Source organism: Hyperolius riggenbachi, chromosome 3, assembly GCF_040937935.1.
Source record: "Hyperolius riggenbachi isolate aHypRig1 chromosome 3, aHypRig1.pri, whole genome shotgun sequence".
In the NCBI taxonomy this organism is placed as follows: Eukaryota; Metazoa; Chordata; class Amphibia; order Anura; family Hyperoliidae; genus Hyperolius; species Hyperolius riggenbachi.
The window spans coordinates 191416349-191435930 of NC_090648.1; the positions used below are offsets into that span (position 1 = coordinate 191416349).

At 46.0% G+C, this 19582-nt stretch overlaps 1 protein-coding gene across 5 annotated transcripts in view; it reads right to left on the reverse strand.

The window, feature by feature from the left end:
• WDR72 (WD repeat domain 72) overlaps positions 1-19582 on the reverse strand; it is a 558532-nt gene that overhangs the window by 89363 nt on the left and 449587 nt on the right. For all 5 annotated transcript variants that reach the window (XM_068275478.1, XM_068275479.1, XM_068275474.1 and 2 more), the window contains one exon: positions 3158-3966. In XM_068275478.1, coding sequence (XP_068131579.1) covers positions 3158-3966 — 809 coding nt within the window. The remainder of the gene's footprint in view (positions 1-3157; positions 3967-19582) is intronic.

Genomic DNA, 19582 nt, shown 5'->3' on the forward strand with positions numbered 1-19582 from the left:
CACTACATGCTGAAGCCAGCCTAGCATGTACCATTATGATATATCCAAGAGAAAAATAGCTTGCTTAAGGATTTGTAGGAGGAGGAGGGACAGAGGGAGGAGGGAGAGAGGGGTTACACTTCCTGATGATGTAAAGCAGTGTAGGCCTGCAATTGAACATTCAATGAGATTTCTGACCTTAAAACACTGCTTTGTGTTAAATCCAGATTTTTTTCTGGGACTTTTGATGTGTATTTCACTTAACCATGACTTCCTCCAGGTATTAGACTCCTTAAAACATGTTTTCTATCATTTTTCTAGTTAGTAGAAATCTTTCAAAATTTTTAAGTTCGTCTCCCCATTGAAGTCTATTGCGGTTCGCGAAAGTTCGCGCGAACCGAACCTTCCACCAAAGTTTGCGAACGGGGTTCGCAAACCGAAATCGGAGGTTCGCGACTTCTCTAACTGACAGCAAGATCAAATTGCTTTTCCTATCAGCCTTAGCAACAGTGCTTTCTGTTTTCTATTAGGAGTACAGCTGTTAAAATACATCTGACATGAAAGGAATATGGAGGTTTCCACATTCATTTCCTTTAACAACTTAAGGACCAGGGGATTTTCTTCTGATCGGTGCTGCATGGACTCTCCAGCCCGCAGCACCGATCAGGAAATAGCCAGAGCAATCAGACTTACCCCCTTTTTTCCCCACTAGGGGGATGTCCTCTTGGGGGGGTCTGATCGCCGCCGGCTTGCTGCGCTTTGCGGGGGGGGGGGCTCTTCAAAGCCCCCCTCCGCAGCGTTTTTGGCGCTCTCTCCCTCTCCCTCCCTCTCCCTCCCCCTGTGAGCAGCGCAGGACGGATATCCATCGTGCGCATTGTAGGATAAGCTTCAGCCTATCAAATGAAGGCGATCCCCAGCCAATCAGAGGCCGGGGATCACCGATCTACTCTACGGCGCTGCCGCGCAGCAGCGCCGTATGATGTAAACAGCGGGGATTTATTCCCCGCGTGTTTACATTTTGCCGGCGAGCCGCGATCGGCAGCTCTCCGGCTGTTCACGGAGACACCCTCCGTGAACTGACATGGAAAGGCCGCTCGATCGAGTGGCCGTTTCCATGGTAACCCACTTAAGACCTGCTGACGCCTATGGGCGTTAGCTGGTCCTTAACAATGCACGTTGCCTGGCTATCCTGCTGAATGCTGATCCTTTGCTTCATATACCCTGAACAAGCATGCAGATCAGATGTTTCTGACAAAAATCTGACTAGATGAGCTGCATGCTTGCTTCCGGTGCGTGCTTCAGACACTAACTGATGCCAAGGAGATCAGCAGAGGCTGCCATGTTGATTTCCTTTTAGACAATGCAAATTGCATGTCTGCTCTGTTGATCTTTCTTCCTGTCCAGGTTCAATTACAATTCTTCCCTAGCCTTCCACCCTCTCCCGCTAATGTTTTAATATGACATTACAGTTGTGAAACACTTTAATTTTTGGATAAGCAGCATGGTAATCTGACCCATGCTGCTCCATTTTTATTGTCAATGGACCCTTTACCATCTCTGTTGAGACTAGTGATGGGCGAACACCTGGATGTTCGGGTTTGGGAAAGTTCGCCGAACATGGCCGAGATGTTCGGCATGTTCGGGCCGAACCCCGAACTTTCCGAACATCCAGCTTTTGGGGGCCATATGGGGTCGCAGGCATAAGGGGGGAGCATGCCCCGATCGCGGGGGGGGGTCGGAAATTCCCCCCACCCCCTCCGCTAGCGCTCCCCCCTCTGCCCGCTTCCCCATTCAAAAGTTTAAGCAAAGTACCTGTAGTGGATGGCCTGGCAGTGGGCGGCACTGTGGAGTGAGGAGGAGGAGTCCGGAGAGTGACGAGTTGAGGGAGGCCGGGCAGCGGGCGTGAGGTCAGAGAAAGGGCGGAAGTACCACAAGGGTACTTCCGCTGAACCGCCCGCTGCCCGGCCTCCCTCAACTCGTCACTCTCCGGACTCCTCCTCCTCACTCCACTGCCAGGCCATCCACTACAGGTACTTTGCTTAAACTTTTGAATGGGGAAGCGGGCAGAGGGGGGAGCGCTAGCGGAGGGGGTGGGGGGAATTTCCGACCCCCCCCGCGATCGGGGCATGCTCCCCCCTTATGCCTGCGACCCCATAGGGGGGCAGTATTCGGCCGAACAGGGCCCTGTTCGGCCGAACAGGGGCCCTGTTCGGCCCTGTTCGGCGGCCATTAGAAGTTCGGGGCGAACCCGAACTTAAAAGGCCGAACACCATCAGGTGTTCGGCCGAACGCGAACATCACCCGAACAGGGTGATGTTCTGCAGAACCCGAACAGTGGCGAACACTGTTCGCCCAACACTAGTTGAGACCATGCCCCCTTCCTTTCCCAAGTGTGAACCCCCAACCATTCACTACAATGCGAGAGGGTGTTAAGTGGCAGCTTGGCCACACCCCTTCCTGAATCTTGACTAGGTAGCTTGGAGAATGGCACCTTAGCCACACCTCCCTATTGTGCAGGAGAGGGGTAAACAAAGCACAGTGATGAGCTCTTGGCCTCTGTGCTTTATGTTATTTTTCAACTTTTGTTACCTTTCAGTAATAGTGTGATAAGGAGCAAGAACATAGAATAATAGAATAATTAATAATCGATCTTGAGGAAGAGGTGCTTTAAAGAGAACAGTTCAAATTTAACCAGAGACTTCTAAACAGGCTATAGTAGAGTATTGTCCAGTGGCGTAGCTAAGGAGCTATGGGCCCCCGTGCACGTTTTTTTTATAAGACACACCAAAACCTACCAAGGATTTCAACAGTGTCCATGGTGCAAGAAGGGGATGAGAAACAGTTTGTTAATGATTTATACTATTTAAAGCATCTATAGAAGTGATTATTACCAGCAGAGTGCCAATATTGCTAATATTGTGTTTGAGGGAGGGCCCCTCGGAGCCCCTCCGGCCCAAGGGCCCCGATTTGGTCGCTACCTCTGCGCCCCCTATTGCTAAGCCACTGGTATTGTACCATGTTTGCCATCAGTAAAAGCAAGAAGTTTTGAATCAAGATTATACAATTTATAGGAAACTTAAAGTATGCTCTTATTCTTTTAAATAAGCCAATAAATGGTATCGTCCTGATTCAAAACGTCTTGCTAAACAGGATATCAAACTTTTTTCAGGTACCTTACCTGCCCAATTGATAATATTTGGAAGCATCCATCTGCAGCGTTTTACTGACACATAAGAGCTTCTTAAGAAAATATAAGAGACTGTCCAAGCCTATCAAGCCAGAGAAGTACTTTTCTGGATGATTTTTTTCCTTGTTTTGCTTCTCTGCCACAAGGGAATATTTTGCTGATAGTTCAATCACCCTTTTTGACAGGAGATTATGAGGAGAATCTCCGGTCATTCCAGTCGTGCCATAGTTTATTTGATTCCACCCAGGTAACATCAAACATAAATGATCCACGTCTGATACCACTCCAAACGTGATTGATCCTTGAAGCTTTAGGATGTCTAAGTGCCTAACACAAAAGTTGTCCAATTCTTTATCTATGCCCCAAGGCAAGAGGCAGGAAAGAAGCAGTTTTGCAGTATCGATAGCCATGTTTACATCTACTTTTCCAAAAGACTGGGCCTTGCTCTTTTTTGTACTTTTGAATTTCTTCTGTCTTTTAATGCCACCAGTTTCTTCTGAAGGTCGACTGAGACTGTCCATGGCAGGGAGTTCAGAAACTGGTCCATCCATCTGACACAACGATCCAGCAGTTTTATTTCTCTTCAGTGTCAAAGGTCTTTTCTCTGAGGAACTTTTTGCTGCTTTCAGTGCTTCATAGCTGTGGAAAGAATTTGCTGACTTCAGGCTATTGGCTTGAGAAGACTGTAAAAGTCCCAAAACTTGTTCCAGGTCAAACAGTAGCAAATGGAGACTGATGTTATACTTAGATTTCACTGGCAGAACAGAGAATGGGTTAAGAAAATAGCTGGAATCCGCGATCTAGAATCAAATCATATTATAATGTCAGTTTTTGGAGCTGCTACAGAGAGAAATAAAACAGAAAGCCATGCTCAAATAATGCATGACAAACACGAAATATTCAGTGGCATAGATTTATTTAAAACCAATTTTAAGTCAAATAAAGCCACAGTAGCATAAATACATCAAGTCCAACATTTTAAAATTACATCATTATTTAGACATTATATAGAAAGTATTAGCGAGCATGTCTGTTGCGGTCATTATTTACATTGTTCATGCACCTCTCCTTTGGTGTGCAGGCTCAATAGACTTTTCATCGTGATCCAGCAAATGAAAGTGAGTTCTGGGTTCCTGTTGATCCCAACTCGCACCTCTGGGTGATTATTTAAAGTGACCCTAGCTGGGAGGGATATGGAGGGTGACATTTTTTTTCCCGTTCTAACATTGCAAATTGCTAGACTGTGAACAAGCATGCAGATCAGGTGCTCTGACTGAGGACCGTACAGATGATAACATGCTTGTTACAGGTGTGTGATTCAGATATTATTATTTACAATTTATATAGCGACATGTTATACAGTGCTGTACAGTGCTGACACTTAACTGTCCTTCAGAGGGGGTTCACAATTTAATCCATACCATAGCGATATGTCTATCATAGTCTAGGGCCATTTTACAGGGTGAAGCCAATTAGATTATGTGTATTTTTTGGGGAATGTGGAAGGAAATTGGAGTGTTTAGAGGAAACCCACACAGACACAGAGAGAACATACAAACTGTGCAGATAATGCCCTGGCTGGGATTCGAACCAGGTGAGAATGCTATCCACTATGCCACCATGCCAAATATATCTGCAGGTTGCCATGCAACTGGCATTGTTTGAAATGGAAATAAATATGGCAGCCACCATATCCCCATGGTACCCTTTAAACTGGTTCCCTTTAAATTGTGCATTCCCCCACTATTATGTTCAAAATACATTCTAACAGGAACCAGTGAAAATGTAATGAATGTGACATTATCTGAATCTTAAAATAACAGATGTGTCCACCACCGTATGTTTTCCCTGTCACTTTTTTACCATAGTGTAAGGCTTGGTGGTGTATTCTCCACAGTCAGCATGCAACGCATGAGCTGACGTGGAGGAGGTACACACACTAGCACAAAGAAACAGGCTATCCCTAGTAAAGTGGAGGGGAGGACTGACTCCAATAGGAGATTGTGGCGCACAGAGCCGGTGCAGATCTGACAGCCACAAACAATGCTTTCGTGATAACGTCTCAGCGCAAAGTAGCGCTGAGTGCATAAACCAGAACTGAGGAGATCAGGACAGGTAGACAGAATGAACGCTTGCTAGCTGGCGGCTACTTAGCGACAGCAAGCGTCCAAAACCAGACAGACTGGAATGAGGCAGCCAATGCGATGCGGCGATGGCGTGCCTCACAAAGACAGGACAGGATAGTCAGAAAATAGCAGGATTAAGATAGATGAACGTAACACAGATAAATATACAATAAGTATGTTTTCCTAGCGTATTACAATTACAGCTATCAATGAAACTATTTGTAACGTCTGACTAACATATGTATATATCGGCAATGAACCGATATATGACATAAGCAGGAACGCTGACTAGGAATGGAGTAACACAGGGAACAGGACTCAGAAGGATTCGCTATCTCTTCGCAGAGATGAACGCAATCCACAAACGGTAACGGAACAGGATTCAGAAGGATTTGTTATCTCTTCGCAGAGATGAACGCAATCCACAAACAGTAACAGAACAGGATTCAGAAGGATTCGTTATCTCTTCGCAGAGATGAACGCAATCCACAAACAGAACCAGGAGCAGGGTAACTACCTCAGCACGGGTGGTCACGGTACGCGCAACCTACCAAAACGTGCTGGAAAGTTGACTAACTGCACACAGGATATAAACAGTTCGTGTACGTATACATCAGCGACACTGATGTATCAACGTAACACAAATACAAGGAAAATAATAAACGTGCTGGTATGCATATATATTGGCAATGAACCAATATATGATGCAAAGACCAGCAAAGTATCTTTATAACAAGAAACACGATCGGGGGCTAAAGCGACAGCAAGGCAGGCTTAAGCTGAAGCTATGAAAACCCAAGGAAACCCTGCAGGAAGCAGATCTTTATACTGAGGTCATCCAATGGGAGCAGACATGCAGATTCCCACACAGGTGAATGATAATCAGTAACAAGCTGACAGCAGGGAAAGACAGACAAAGCTATGCAGCTTGCATGGAAATAGATCAGAACTGCCTGAGCTGCAGCACTACTACTTCCAGCAACAGCTGCTGCAGCAGCGATCATCACACATAGCTCTGCCGATTTTATGTCTGTGTGGAGACTGCCACCTTGCTGGTGATATCTGGCTTTGTGCACTGTGTTTTTTCTCAGAAAGGAAGAATCAGTTTCTTATCAGTTTGTTTTATATACAATTGAGGGACCTTGGCCCAGGCAGCCATTCGGGGCAGTCATAAAAAAACAAACTTTGCAGCAACTTGAAAATATTAGTATCTCATTGAACCTCCCTAGTTAGGACCTAGAACCTCTTTGGGGGATTTTACTACAGTATGTGAACAAGCTGTAGAAAATGTCCTTCCTATTCCTAGACCCACCATGAACCTCCAGGACGTTAAAGAGGAAATTAAATATTAACAGTGGCGTGAACGCTTGTTGTCTAATCTGAAGAAACAACATATTATACACGCACACACACAGTATATCACCTTGAAGATGGGTTGATGAATAGTTTCTCACATTTGGTTAGAGTTTAGCTTTAAATAGAGAGTGAAGAGGCGGCACACAACTGGTTTTGCTATTTAAAGCATGTATCGAAAGCGGAGCAACACTACTTGTTACAAACCATCACAGAAGATGGAAGAATCATCAGGTGTATAATGTTTATACACCTGAGGAAGAACCGTGATGGTTCGTAACATGTAGTGTTGCTCCGCTTTCAATACATGCTTTAAATAGCAAAGCCAGTTGTGTGCCGCCTCTTCAATCTCTGTATGTCTGTTGCTCAGGGAGGTGACCTGAGCGAGGTGCAGCACCAGCAGTTCCAGGGATATCATTCCTGTGTGGGTTCCAGGACCGTGGTCTTGTTCACGTTTAGCTTTAAATAGCCTGTTGTCTCTCTAGTCTACTGTAAGGGCCATTCCCACTAGCCGCCTGAATGCATCGCACTGCAGACATCCACAAATTGTTCCGTGCACCGTGTGGAGTGGCCCAATACTATCCCTATGGGAATTGGATGTGTGCTGTGGGAAACTGCAGCATGCTATCCAGATTTTTGGCTGTGTCCCACTGTGAACAAAAATGTGCATCAATGGAAGCAGTCCCATTGACTAACATTAACGGCAGTTTGTATGTGGAGTGGTGCGATGCAATGATCGCACTGCACCACGTATAGTGGAAACAGGCCCTAAGGGGCCTTTTACACTTAATGCATTGGTATGGGTTAGTATGCATTGGTACGCGTTTTTATTCTTCCATAGCAGTGCATTGTGAAAAAGTTTCCGTTAAAATGCGTATAGTGGGAACTGAGCCATAGAAAAACATGGGAATTACTTTGAAAACCAGTTGTTTTTCAGTTATAACTAGGAGCAACTGATTAAGTGTAAAAGGACCCTTAGATGTCACATGTGGTCCAAAGATGGCATTATAGCATTTCACTGTAAGTATTAACGTCTTTGTATGTCTTAAGGCATGTAATGAGATAAACCGATCATATAATAGCACAGTTGTATGAATGAATGAAGTACACAGCTAGAAATGTCCCGAGCTCTGGCAGTGCTGTTTACTGTACCAGTAGCCCAGAGTTAAACAGCAGGTCAGTACACTATTTTTTGAGCCGATGCTGAAATTGTAGATGCGTGATTCTTTTTCTGTTTTGTTATTTTAACAGCCAGAGATGTGGCAACTCTCCAGTAAAGCTTAGTGTAACACTGAAGGAAAAGCTTCCAAACTAGAACAGCATGAATCAAGCTTAATACATTCCACAATGCCATGATTCTGCAACAACCGGGTACTGACTATAATACATTTCCTTTAACATGCTGGCCACATTTCATATTTTCAGCACTAGTAGTTTTAGCCATGGGAGTTTTATTTGGCTATCTCAACTCACAGTGGTGGTGACTTACTGATACCTGCGGGGACACAAGTGACTTGCCACTGCCAGCAGAGTTGACAGCTTTCCTGGATGTGACTAGTTCTTCCTGCATCTATCACACAGCACAGTCACACAACTCCTCCTAATGTGACATCTTTCTTTATAGACTTGAAACACAATATTTCAAACAAAATTTCTTTTTCAAGATTATTATTGAATGTGCCCGGCGCAATCACACAGAAAGAGAAATATTTTCTTTATATCTTCCAAAGTAAAAACATTTTACTTAGCTCATTTGACATGTATCTGCTATAAGCGTGTTGTTTCAAGAGCCCCTTGGTGAGAAGGAGATAGGATGAGTGGCAGCACTACACAGTGTGCTTGAAGAAGGTTACTGTGGGGTTTTAATTGACTAGTTCTTCCATATAACACATACTGAATTAACCTACTGTAACCTGGCACTTAATACAGCCAGCATTCAACAAAACATCTATCTTCCGAGGCAATCAAATGATATTGTGCTGGTCAAATGCAAAATTTCACGGCTTTATTTTCATTATGTTATGAAAACATGAGCTATGCAAATTAAGTGCTTTAAAACATCTTGCATGTGTATACATCAATCAGGGAGTGTAATTAGAGTACTTCTTCACACTGACACACCAAACTCAATGTGTAACGCATCGCAAACAGCTGTTTGTGTTGTGTCAGCCGTGCTGGTGGACTGGTGCGCACCATGGCGAGAGTGGTTTTCAAGCCCATATGGTCGCCGGGCTGTGCTAGCTCAATGATAGAACAACAGTGACTGTCCAGCTGATCAAATTTGGTCTGTCCACAATGAAACAACGACCTTATTATCTTGGGTGTACCCCCCCCCCCCCAAGACACTCATATCGCCGTCGGTCATTGCTTCATTGTGATACGCAAGCCCCTTCACGCAAGCCCTTGATCACGAAGGGGAATTGACACGTGTACATGCCTTTTGTTTTGTTGTTGCAGCTGCAGTGCAGCCAGAAAAATTAGGCAGGCATGTACACGCACCAGAAGAAGTAATATAGTGGCCGCTGCTAGCAGCGGCCTTAAAAAATTCAGAAATCCACCTGGAGTCCTGAATCCTGTTGGTGGTGGCGGAGAAGGCAGTCAAGCGGCCTACGGGCAGAGGTGCTGTGTGGGGAGCGACTTAGTCTTGGGGCAGGCAATCACAAGGCATGCAGGCAGAGATGCTGTGTGTGGGGACTGACTTAGTCTTGGGGCGGGCAGTAGCCCTCCGGGATCCATGCCTCATTAATTTGGCTAAAGGTGAGGTACTGAACACTTTTGTGACTTAGGCGACTTCTCTTCTCAGTGACAATGCCTCCAGCTGCGCTGAAGGTCCTTTCTTGCTTGAGGCAGGGCAATACAGAAGTTGGATGGCAAATTGTGACAGCTCTGGCCACAGGTCAAGTCTGCGCACCCAGTAGTCCATTGCTGCTCATACTGTCGATAGTTCTTTCTCTACCATTGTTAAAGAAAGTGTACAGCTAGGGAGTCAGGGTTCGATTCCGGTCCGGAGTTGGAGCCTGAGAAACGACTACCACCACACATCCATGGAAGGCAGCAGGCATGGCATGCAAGTCCTGAGGTAATGACAAAAAAAACCCAATACAGGAGGACTTTGGAGGCCCTGCTGTATATGAGACGAATTTTAATTCAATTCAATGTTAAATCCTTTAACGAGAATCTGTTATGGAAGGCAAGTCTGCCATCAATTCAAGTGAAAGGGATGCACTGACTGCCAGGTATAATACAATGTGCAGTCACAGATGCAGTGAAAGGTATGCAGTGACTGGTATTACAATACAATGTGCAGCTGTCACACAGGTGCAGGTAACAGGTATGCTCGGAGTGGTATATTATACAGCGTGCGGTCACACAGGTACTGTGAACAATTATGCAATGACTGGTATTACAAATGTGCACCTGTCACACACACACAGGTACCGGACAGGTACAGTGACACTGTGTGCGCTCACGTAGGTAGGTGGGTGCACTGAAGTGAACAACAGGTAGTAGGTATATGCAGTGATGGGTATTACATTGTGCACCTGGCACAGTAGTAATTATACCACCAAGGGGCCAAAGGCCAGCTGTGACTGACTGACAGGGCTGTATATGTGGGCCACACACACAAACAAATAGATCACAAGAACAAGATTAGCTCTCAAAAGAGCTGTTGATGGGTGCTTTTTTTTAGCAATAAGAATCAGCAGGGAGCCAGCTAACAAGCCTACATTAGAGATGGCACGAATGGTTCGCCAGCGAACGGTTCCGGGCGAACTTCCGGGGGTTCGCGATCGCGGAGAACCGCAAACTTTACCGGAAGTTCGGTTCGCCCCAATAGTGCACCATTAGGGTCAACTTTGACCTCTACAACCCTCTACATCACAGTCAGCAGGTACATTGTAGCCAATCAGGCTACACTCCCTCCTGGAGCCACTCCCCCCTTATAAAAGGCAGGCATCGCCGGCCATTTTACTCACTCGTGTGCCTGCAGTAAATAGAGAATAGGGACAGCTACTGCTGCTGCAGACTCTCATAGGGAAAGATTAGTTAGGCTCCTGTAGGCTTCTTAACTTGCTTCTTGCTGAATCTTATTGCTAAAATAGCACCCCACAACAGCTCTTTTGAGAGCTAATCTTGTTCTTTTGATCCATTTTTTTTCTGTGTGCCCCACTGACACTTGTGTTGCATAGATAGTTCATACTGTGTGTATGCCACTGCCAGGCCCAGCACATTCAGTGACTACCTGTGTGTGTGACAGGCGCACATTGTAATACCCAGCACTGCATATACCTACCTACCTGTTGTTCACAGTGCACCCACCTACCTACGTGAGCTGAGCGCATGCAGTGTCACTGTGCCTGTCTGCTACCTGTCTGTGTGTGACAGGTGCACATTGTTATACCCACTGCATATACCTAACTGTTGTTCACTTCAGTGCACCCACCTACCTACGTGAGTGCACGCAGTGTCACTGGGCCTGTCTGTTACCTGTCTGTGTGTGACAGATGCACATTGTAATACCCATTACTGCATATATCTACCCACCTGTTGTTCACAGTGCACCCACGTACCTATGTGAGTTGAGCACATGCAGTGTCACCGTGCCTGTCCGCTACCTGTCTGTGTGTGACAGGTGCACATTGTAATAGCCATTACTGCATATACCTACCTACCTGTTTTTCACAGTGCACCCACCTACCTATGTGAGTTGAGCGCACGCAGTGTCACTGTGCATGTCCGCTACCTGTCTGTGTGTGACAGGTGCACATTGTAATAGCCATCACTGCATATACCTACCTACCTGTTGTTCACAGTTCACCCACCTACCTACGTGAGCTGAGCGCAAGCAGCGTCACTGCATATACCTACCTGTTGTGTTCAGTGCACCCACCTCATCACTGCATATACCTACCTGTTGTGTTCAGTGCACCCACCTACCTATGTGAGTACACGCAGTGTGATATACTACTCCATGCATACCTGTTAACTGCACCTGTGTGACTGAACATTGTATTAGTCAAGTCAGTGCATACCTTTCATTTCATTCCCCCCCCCCCCCCCCCCCCCCGATATGGACACAATGGACAAAAACGGTAGAGGCAGACCCAGAGGAAGGCCACTCGGCAGGTCTGTGCGGGGTCGTGTTGATGTGATTTCGTGCGGCCCTGGCCCAAAGTACAGTGCTCAGAAGAAGGCACGTCCCATCAACTCCCAAGATTGTCAGGACGTGGTTGACTACTTAACACAGAACACCTCATCTTCCGCAGCCACCAGCGCTACTACAAGCACCACATCCGCTGCATTTGACACTTTGCAGGAGTTAAATGGTGGGGAATTAACTGATTCACAGCCATTATTGTTACAACCAGATGAAGGCACTAAGCAAGTTACACCACCTCATATGTCTGAGTTAGGCGGCGACACTATGGACGTAACGTGTGAGGAGGAGGATGATGAAGTGCCTGCTGTTGGTGCAGTTTTGGAGGTGTCTGAGGCAAGCAAAGCTGGGCAGGATGATTATGATGATACGGATCCCACATGGGTTCCTAAGAGACAAGATGACCAAGAGGACAGTTCAGAGGGGGAGTCAGAGAGGAGTAGGAGGAGACGAGTTCCTGAAAGAAGCAGGGGGAGCTCGTCATCAGAAACAGCTGGTGGCAGTGTCCAGCGCCATGTATCGCCACCTATGTACAGCCAGCCAACATGCCCTTCAACGTCAGCTGCTGATGCCACCATAGTGCCATCACCCCAGGGGGGCTCAGCGTTTTTGAATTTTTTTAATGTGTCTGCCTCAGATCGGAGCAATGCCATCTGTTGTCTCTGCCTCCAAAAATTGAGCCGTGGAAAGGCCAACACTCATATAGGGACAAGTGCCTTACGAAGGCACATGGAGAAAAGGCACAAACTGCAATGGGAAGAGCACCTGACCAAAAGCAGCACACAAAAGAAAAGCCACCCTCCTTCTCCTCTTCCTCCTTCAGGTGCAGCATCTTCAGCCGCTTTCTCCCTTGCACCTTCACAGCCACCCTCCTCCACTCCGCCTCTGCCCTTGAGCAGTTGCTGCTCCTCTGCCCACAGCAGCCAGGTGTCCGTGAAGGAAATCTTTGAGCGGAAGAAGCAAATTTCTGCCAGTCACCCCCTTGCCCGCCGTCTGACAGCTGGCATGGCGGAACTGTTAGCTCGCCAGCTGTTACCATACCAGCTGGAGGACTCTGAGGCCTTCTGTAAATTTGTGGCCATTGGGACACCGCAGTGGAAGATACCAGGCCGCAATTATTTCTCTAAAAAGGTGATACCCAAACTGTACCGTGAAGTTGAGAGGCAAGTGGTGTCATCTCTGGCACACAGTGTTGGGTCAAGGGTCCACCTGACCATGGATGCCTGGTCTGCCAAGCATGGTCAGGGCAGGTACATAACTTACACAGCCCATTGGGTCAACCTGGTGATTGATGGCAAGCAGGGAGTTCGTGGCTTTGCAGCGGACCAACTTGTGACACCTCCACGGCTTGCAGGTATGCCTCCTGCCACCTCCTCTCCTCCTGCTACATCCTCTTCGCTGTCGTCGTCGTCGTCCTCCTCGGCTGAGTGGTAGTTCAACTCTACTGGTGCTGTGATCTCCTCTCCAGCTAGACAGCCCCAGCTCCCCAGGGCCTATGCTGCATGCCAGGTATGACGGTGTCACGCCATCTTAGACATGTCTTGCCTCAAAGCGGAGAGTAACACTGGACCAGCTCTCCTCCTGGCTGCTCTTAACAAACAGGTGGATCAGTGGCTGACCCCGCACCAGCTGAAGATCGGACACGTGGTGTGTGACAATGGCAGCAATCTCCTTTCAGCATTGAATTTGGGAAAGCTGACACATGTACCCTGCATGGCACACGTGCTGAATCTAGTCCTTCAAAGATTTGTGTCAAAGTACCCAGGATTAGAGGATGTCCTGAAGCAGGCCAGGAAGTTGTGTGGGCATTTCAGGCTGTCTTAAACGGCCATGGCACGCTTTGCGGACATTCAGCATTGAAACAACTTGCCAGTGGGACGCTTGATATGTGATAGCCCGACTCGCTGGAATTCGACCCTGGTCATGTTCTCTCGCCTGCTAGAACAGGAGAAAGTTGTCACCCAGTACCTGTACAATTACAGTAAAAGGACACAATCTGGGGAGATAGGGATGTTCTGGCCCAACAACTATTCACTGATGCGAAATGCATGCAGGCTCATGTGGCCATTTGAGGCGGTGAACAACCTGGTGAGTCGCAGTGAAGGCACCATCAGTGACTTGATCCCGTACGCTTACTTCCTGGAGTGTGCCGTGCGTACAGTGGTGGATCAAGCTGTGGAGGAGTGTGAACAGGAACTATTACGGCAGGAACAGTTGTGGGAGCAATTTTAATCAGAATCAGATGTTTCCTCAACACCTGCAGCAGCACGGAGGGGGGAGAAGGAGGAAGAGTCATGTGGGGAAGAGGAGTCAGACTCGGATAATGAGGAAGGTGTTTCTATGAAGGAAGAGGAGGCGGCGGAAGAAGAAAAAACTCAGCAGGCGTCACAGGGGGCTTGTGCTTCTCGACGTTCCCGTGGTATAGTTCGTGGCTGGGGGGGAGGAGGAGGACTTAACTGGCGTCACTGAGGAAGAGCAAGAGAAGATTAATAGTACGTCTGGATCCAACTTTGTGCAGATGGCATCTTTCATGCTGTCCAGCCTGTTGAGGGACCCCCGTATAAAAAAACTCAAGGGGAATGAGCTGTACTGAGTGGCCACGCTACTAGACCTTCGTTATAGGCACAAAGTGGCGGACATGTTACCAACTAACCAGAAGGCAGAAAGGATGCAGCACATGCAGAACAAGCTGGTAACTATGCTTTACAATGCGTTTAAAGTGGACCCAAACTAAAAATACAAGATTTCAGAAATAAAATCTATTTTCTAAATTATAATAATAAATAGCAGCCTTTTTTCAGCTGCATAATGACAAATATAAAATATTTTACATTTATTGGAGAAACCCCTCCCTTCCTTTCATATTGCCAGCAAATAATCCGGCAAACTGGTAGAGTAGATGGTGTCCAGCAAAGGAGGAATTGCTAATGGCTGCCACCTGTATAACCCTAGTTATGCAAAGAGGAGGGTGAAAAGCATCCACTGAAATGCTCATAGGCTTGAAGGAGTCTTTATTTACCTTTGTATGTGTCAGAGGGGTGCAACTAAATATTTTAAATTAAAAAAATGTTTGGTTTGGGTCCGCTTTAACCTATTTTGGTTCCTGGACGTAGTTTCTACCTCCAGGAACCATGCGCGCTACCGCGCGCTCCCGCGGCCAATCGTGCGCGTGCACGCACACTCCCGGCTGCGGATTCGGTAGCCAAGGAATCAATGTATCGGGCTATGGAGCCCGATCACTGATTCCTCTCCCCCGCTGAAAAAGCGACAGCTTCTCTCGGAAGCTGCGCCTTTTCTGGCCGTTCCCTTCCCGATGTGTCACTCTAAGCGCGTGCTACGCTTAGAGTGACGTCATGTAAACAAACTCATGGCCGCCATCTTGTGGCCAAATAGTAATACTACACCTGAAAAAAAAATAAAAGAATTAACACACATTTACATTATAAATCTATTGTTTACCTCCCACCCTCCCAAAAGTACCCAAATAAAATGTTTACTATAAAAAAAATCCATTACAATAAAAAAAAAAAACATGTAAATATTTACCTAAGGGTCTAAACTTTTTAAATATCAATGTAAAGATGAAATATTTCTATATTTTTTTTATTTTAAACTTGTAAATAGTGATAGATGCAAAATGGAAAAAATGCACCTTTATTTCCAAATAAAATATTGTCGCCATACATTGTGATAGGGACATAATTTTAACGGTGTAATAACCGGGACATATGGGCAAATACAATACGTGAGTTTTAATTATGGAGGCATGTATTATTTTAAAACTATAATGGCTGAAAACTGAGAAATAATGAATTTTTCAATTTTTTTCTTATTCTTCCTGTTTAAATGCATTTACAGTAAAGTGGCTCTTAGCAAAATGTACCCACCAAAGAAAGCCTAATTGGTGGCGGAAAAAACAAGATATAGATCAGTGCATTGTGATAAGTAGTGATAAAGTTATAGGCTAATGAATGGGAGGTGAACATTTCTCACGTGAAAACGACGGAACCTGAATGGGTTAAGGATGATGTCACAGCACAAGCTGCCATCACCTGCACTCTCGTCATGGTGCGCACCAGTCCAGCATGACCGTCACTACACAAACAGCTGTTTGCAGTCACTGCATACCTTTCACTGCATCTTTGACTGCACATTGTATTATATTTGGCAGTCAGTGCATACCTTTTGCTTGAATGGATGGCAGACTTGCCCTTCATAACAGATTCTCATTACAGGTAGTAAAGTCGATCAGTGTCATATACAGCAGGGCCTAGAAAGTCCTCCTGTATTGTTATTTTTGGTCACTACCTCGGGACGTGCATGCCATGCCTGCTGCCTTCCTTGGATGTCTGGTGGTAGCCGTTTCTCATGCTCCAACTCCGAACTGGAATCAAACCCTGATTCCCCGGCCATTACCCGCGGTCACAATGGCAGACTTGCCCTCCATAACAGATTCTCGAAAAAGGATTTAAAGTTGATTCATCTCGTATACAGCAGGGCCTTGAAAGTCCTCCTGTATTGTTATTTTTGGTCACTACCTCCGGACATGCATGTCATGCCTGCTGCCTCCCTTGGATGTGTGGTAGCTGTTCCTGCTTCTTTGCCCACAGCATGCCTGTTGCCTTTCTTGGATGTGTGGTGGTAGCCATTCCTGCTCCTTTGCCCACTGCGTGCCTGCTGCCTTCCTTGGATGTGTGGAAGGGTAGCCGTTTCTTAGGCTCCCACTCCGGACCGGAATCAAACCAGGATTCCCCGGCCATTACCCGTGGTCACCATGCTACTGAGAAAGTACCATCGAAAGTTTCACACAGTTGAATGAATGCCAGACTTGCCCTCCATAACAGATTCTCATTAAAGGCAAGTGGTGTCATCTCTGGCACACAGAGTTTGGTCAAGGGTCCATCTGACCGCAGATGCCTGGTCTGCAAAGCACAGTCAGGGCAGGTACATTACTTATACAGCAAATGGGTCCTTACTTGGATGTGTGGTGGTGGTAGCCGGTTCTCAGGCTCCCACTTCGGACTGGAATCGACCCCTGATTCCCCAGCCATTACCCATTGTCACTCACAATGGCAGACTTGCCCTCCATAACAGATTCTTGTTACAGGTACTGAACAGCCAGCAGAAAATGTAATTAAAAAAAAAATAGATGTTAGCTTTAACAATGGTAGAGAAAAAAACATCGAAAGTTGATAAGGCAGTCAGACATTACCTGATATCACTGAGGAAGAGCAATCTCGCCATGGTGCGCACCAGTCCAGCATGGCCGTCACTACACAAACAGCTGTTTGCGGTGCGTTACACAGTGGGTTTGGTGTGTCAGTGTAAAGCAGTACTCTAATTACACTCCCTGATTGATGTATACACATGCAAGATGTTTTAAAGCACTTTAGGCCTGCAATTTAGCATTCAATGTGATTTCTGCCCTTAAAACGCTGCTTTGCATCAAATCCAGATTTTTCCCCAGGACTTTTGGCATTTATCTCACTCCGCCATGCCCCCCTTCAGGTGTTAGACCCCTTGAAACATCTTTTCCATCACTTTTGTGGCCAGCATAAGTGTTTCTAGTTTTCAAAGTTCGCCTGCCCATTGAAGTCTGTTGCAGTTCGCGAAAGTTCGCGGGAACCGAACTTTCGCGGAAGTTTGCGAACCAAAAATCGGAGGTTCGGGCCATCTCTAGCCTACAAGAGCCTAACTAAGCTTTCCCTATGAGAGTCTGCAGCAGCTATCCCTTCTCTAATTAATGCAGGCACACGAGTGAGTCCACTGCCTGATGCTGCCTGCCTTTTATAAGGGGGGGGGGGGGGCTCCAGGAGGGAATGTAGCCTAATTGGCTACAATGTGCCTGCTGACTGTGATGTAGAGGGTCAAAGTTGACCCTCATGATGCACTATGGGGGCGAACCGAACTTCTGGAAAAGTTTGCGGTTCTCAGCGATCGTGAACCACGGATGTTCGCCTTGAACCGCTCACCGGTAAACCGCTCGGGCCATCTCTAGGTCTGACCAGTGTATGTCAGATTCTGCAGGACAGAGGAGGGTTTGACAGGTGAATAAAAGAATTATCCTAGGTTAGATTTTGTAGCTTGTCTGAAGACATACATTTTAATGGTCAACTTTATGTTTTCAAGTGTAGGAGAGTGGTGAGTGTACAGTGGAGGAGAGCTACAGAGAATAAAAGAGGCTCATGAGAAGCCCTGCATACAATCATGAGAAGAGGTGAATACACAAGAGAAAACAAGCAGGTGGTGAGGAAATGTATATATGCAGAGGCATACTGTACATAATTCTCTAGGATTAGTGAGGAGTGGACATTCACAGTATAAAGTGGGCAGTAAGGGTGAGAGAATCAGCTGAAAACAAAACAAAACAATAAAACAACCCCATCTTAAGGAAGCTTAGTGATTTTTTTGTGAAGAAAAACTTTTTTAAGGGAAAACTCAATTTAAAACCCTGGCAAACCTGTACGGTAACTGGAATAAAGGCACAATCGCAAGGGAATGTGCACAATATTAACCTTTATGGTAACTGGAATGATGCACAATTATGTGGAAATGTGCATAATAACTATTACATTAACTATAAGTATGCACAGTCACATGGAAATGTGCCAATATTAACCTTTAGATGAGGTTAACAGTGGGACATACGTTGTATTTCCTGTAAAAACAGAAACACAATGAAACTGAGCAGAAAAGTCGCATTGCACATTAGGCAAGTGTTGTGTTACATACAGTGAAGCATACAGTCAATGAAAAGTATGCTACACTAACACTGACAGTGCACATGCTATGTGGTAATGCGCTGCATTGGGATACTGTATTCTGTTGGATCACACTGTACCACGTGCATTCTGAACATCATATAGATTTGCAATTGCAGTGTGATTTTGTATGTTCTAATGTTACATCGCACCTCAACTCCCCAGTGTGAACTCAGCTTTATGGCAACAGTACAAATGTACAATCATTCATAAACGTCCACAAGATTAACCTTCATGATAACAGTACTAATCCAGAAATATGTACAAATATGCAGAATATTAACCTTCAATTTATAATAAGGAAAACACACACATGCACAAATATAATGAAATCTACACAGCAATACATAAGTGAATGATTGCCTATGCCTGTGTATTTGTGTACAAACATTAAACTAATCACTACTACTATCCCTACACACTCACTGATCACTCCCTGTATCTCTCACTCTTTCCCTACCTCCAAAGTGAAAGCAGCAAACACTCCCCCCTTCATAAAAGGGATAACCATGTCCTTATTCCTTTTGGTTGCTAAAATTAGGCTCTAAATGACCAGTTTCATTTGCAAGGATATTTGGGAAAACTGCACTGTGCATAAAAAAGGAAATGGACAACTCGTCCCAAAAGATTTCCCAAATTGGCAAATTTGGGCCTAAACGGACCGGATCCTGATCTGATCCTGACCTGATCCTGATCAGAACCGTACGGTTCCGACCTGGATCCGATCCGGTCCGTTTGCATCAGGCATGCATCAGGCTGCCATCCGGATCCGTGGGCAAAAAACTGCGAAATTTGAAAAAAAAAATGTTGGGGTCAGCAGAAGGTGCACCTGTAGAATCAGGTTCCTCCGCTGTAGGCCTCACCTCCACCTCCGACATTCTGCCAAACAGCTCCAGCACGTCTGTCACTGCTGCTCCACTCCAGACATGCTTGGCCCATGTGTCCCCATCCGAAATGGCCGCTTGGATACGCATAGGAAGTGGGGTAGAACGTCAGGTTTTTGTAGGCAGTGTGTTCT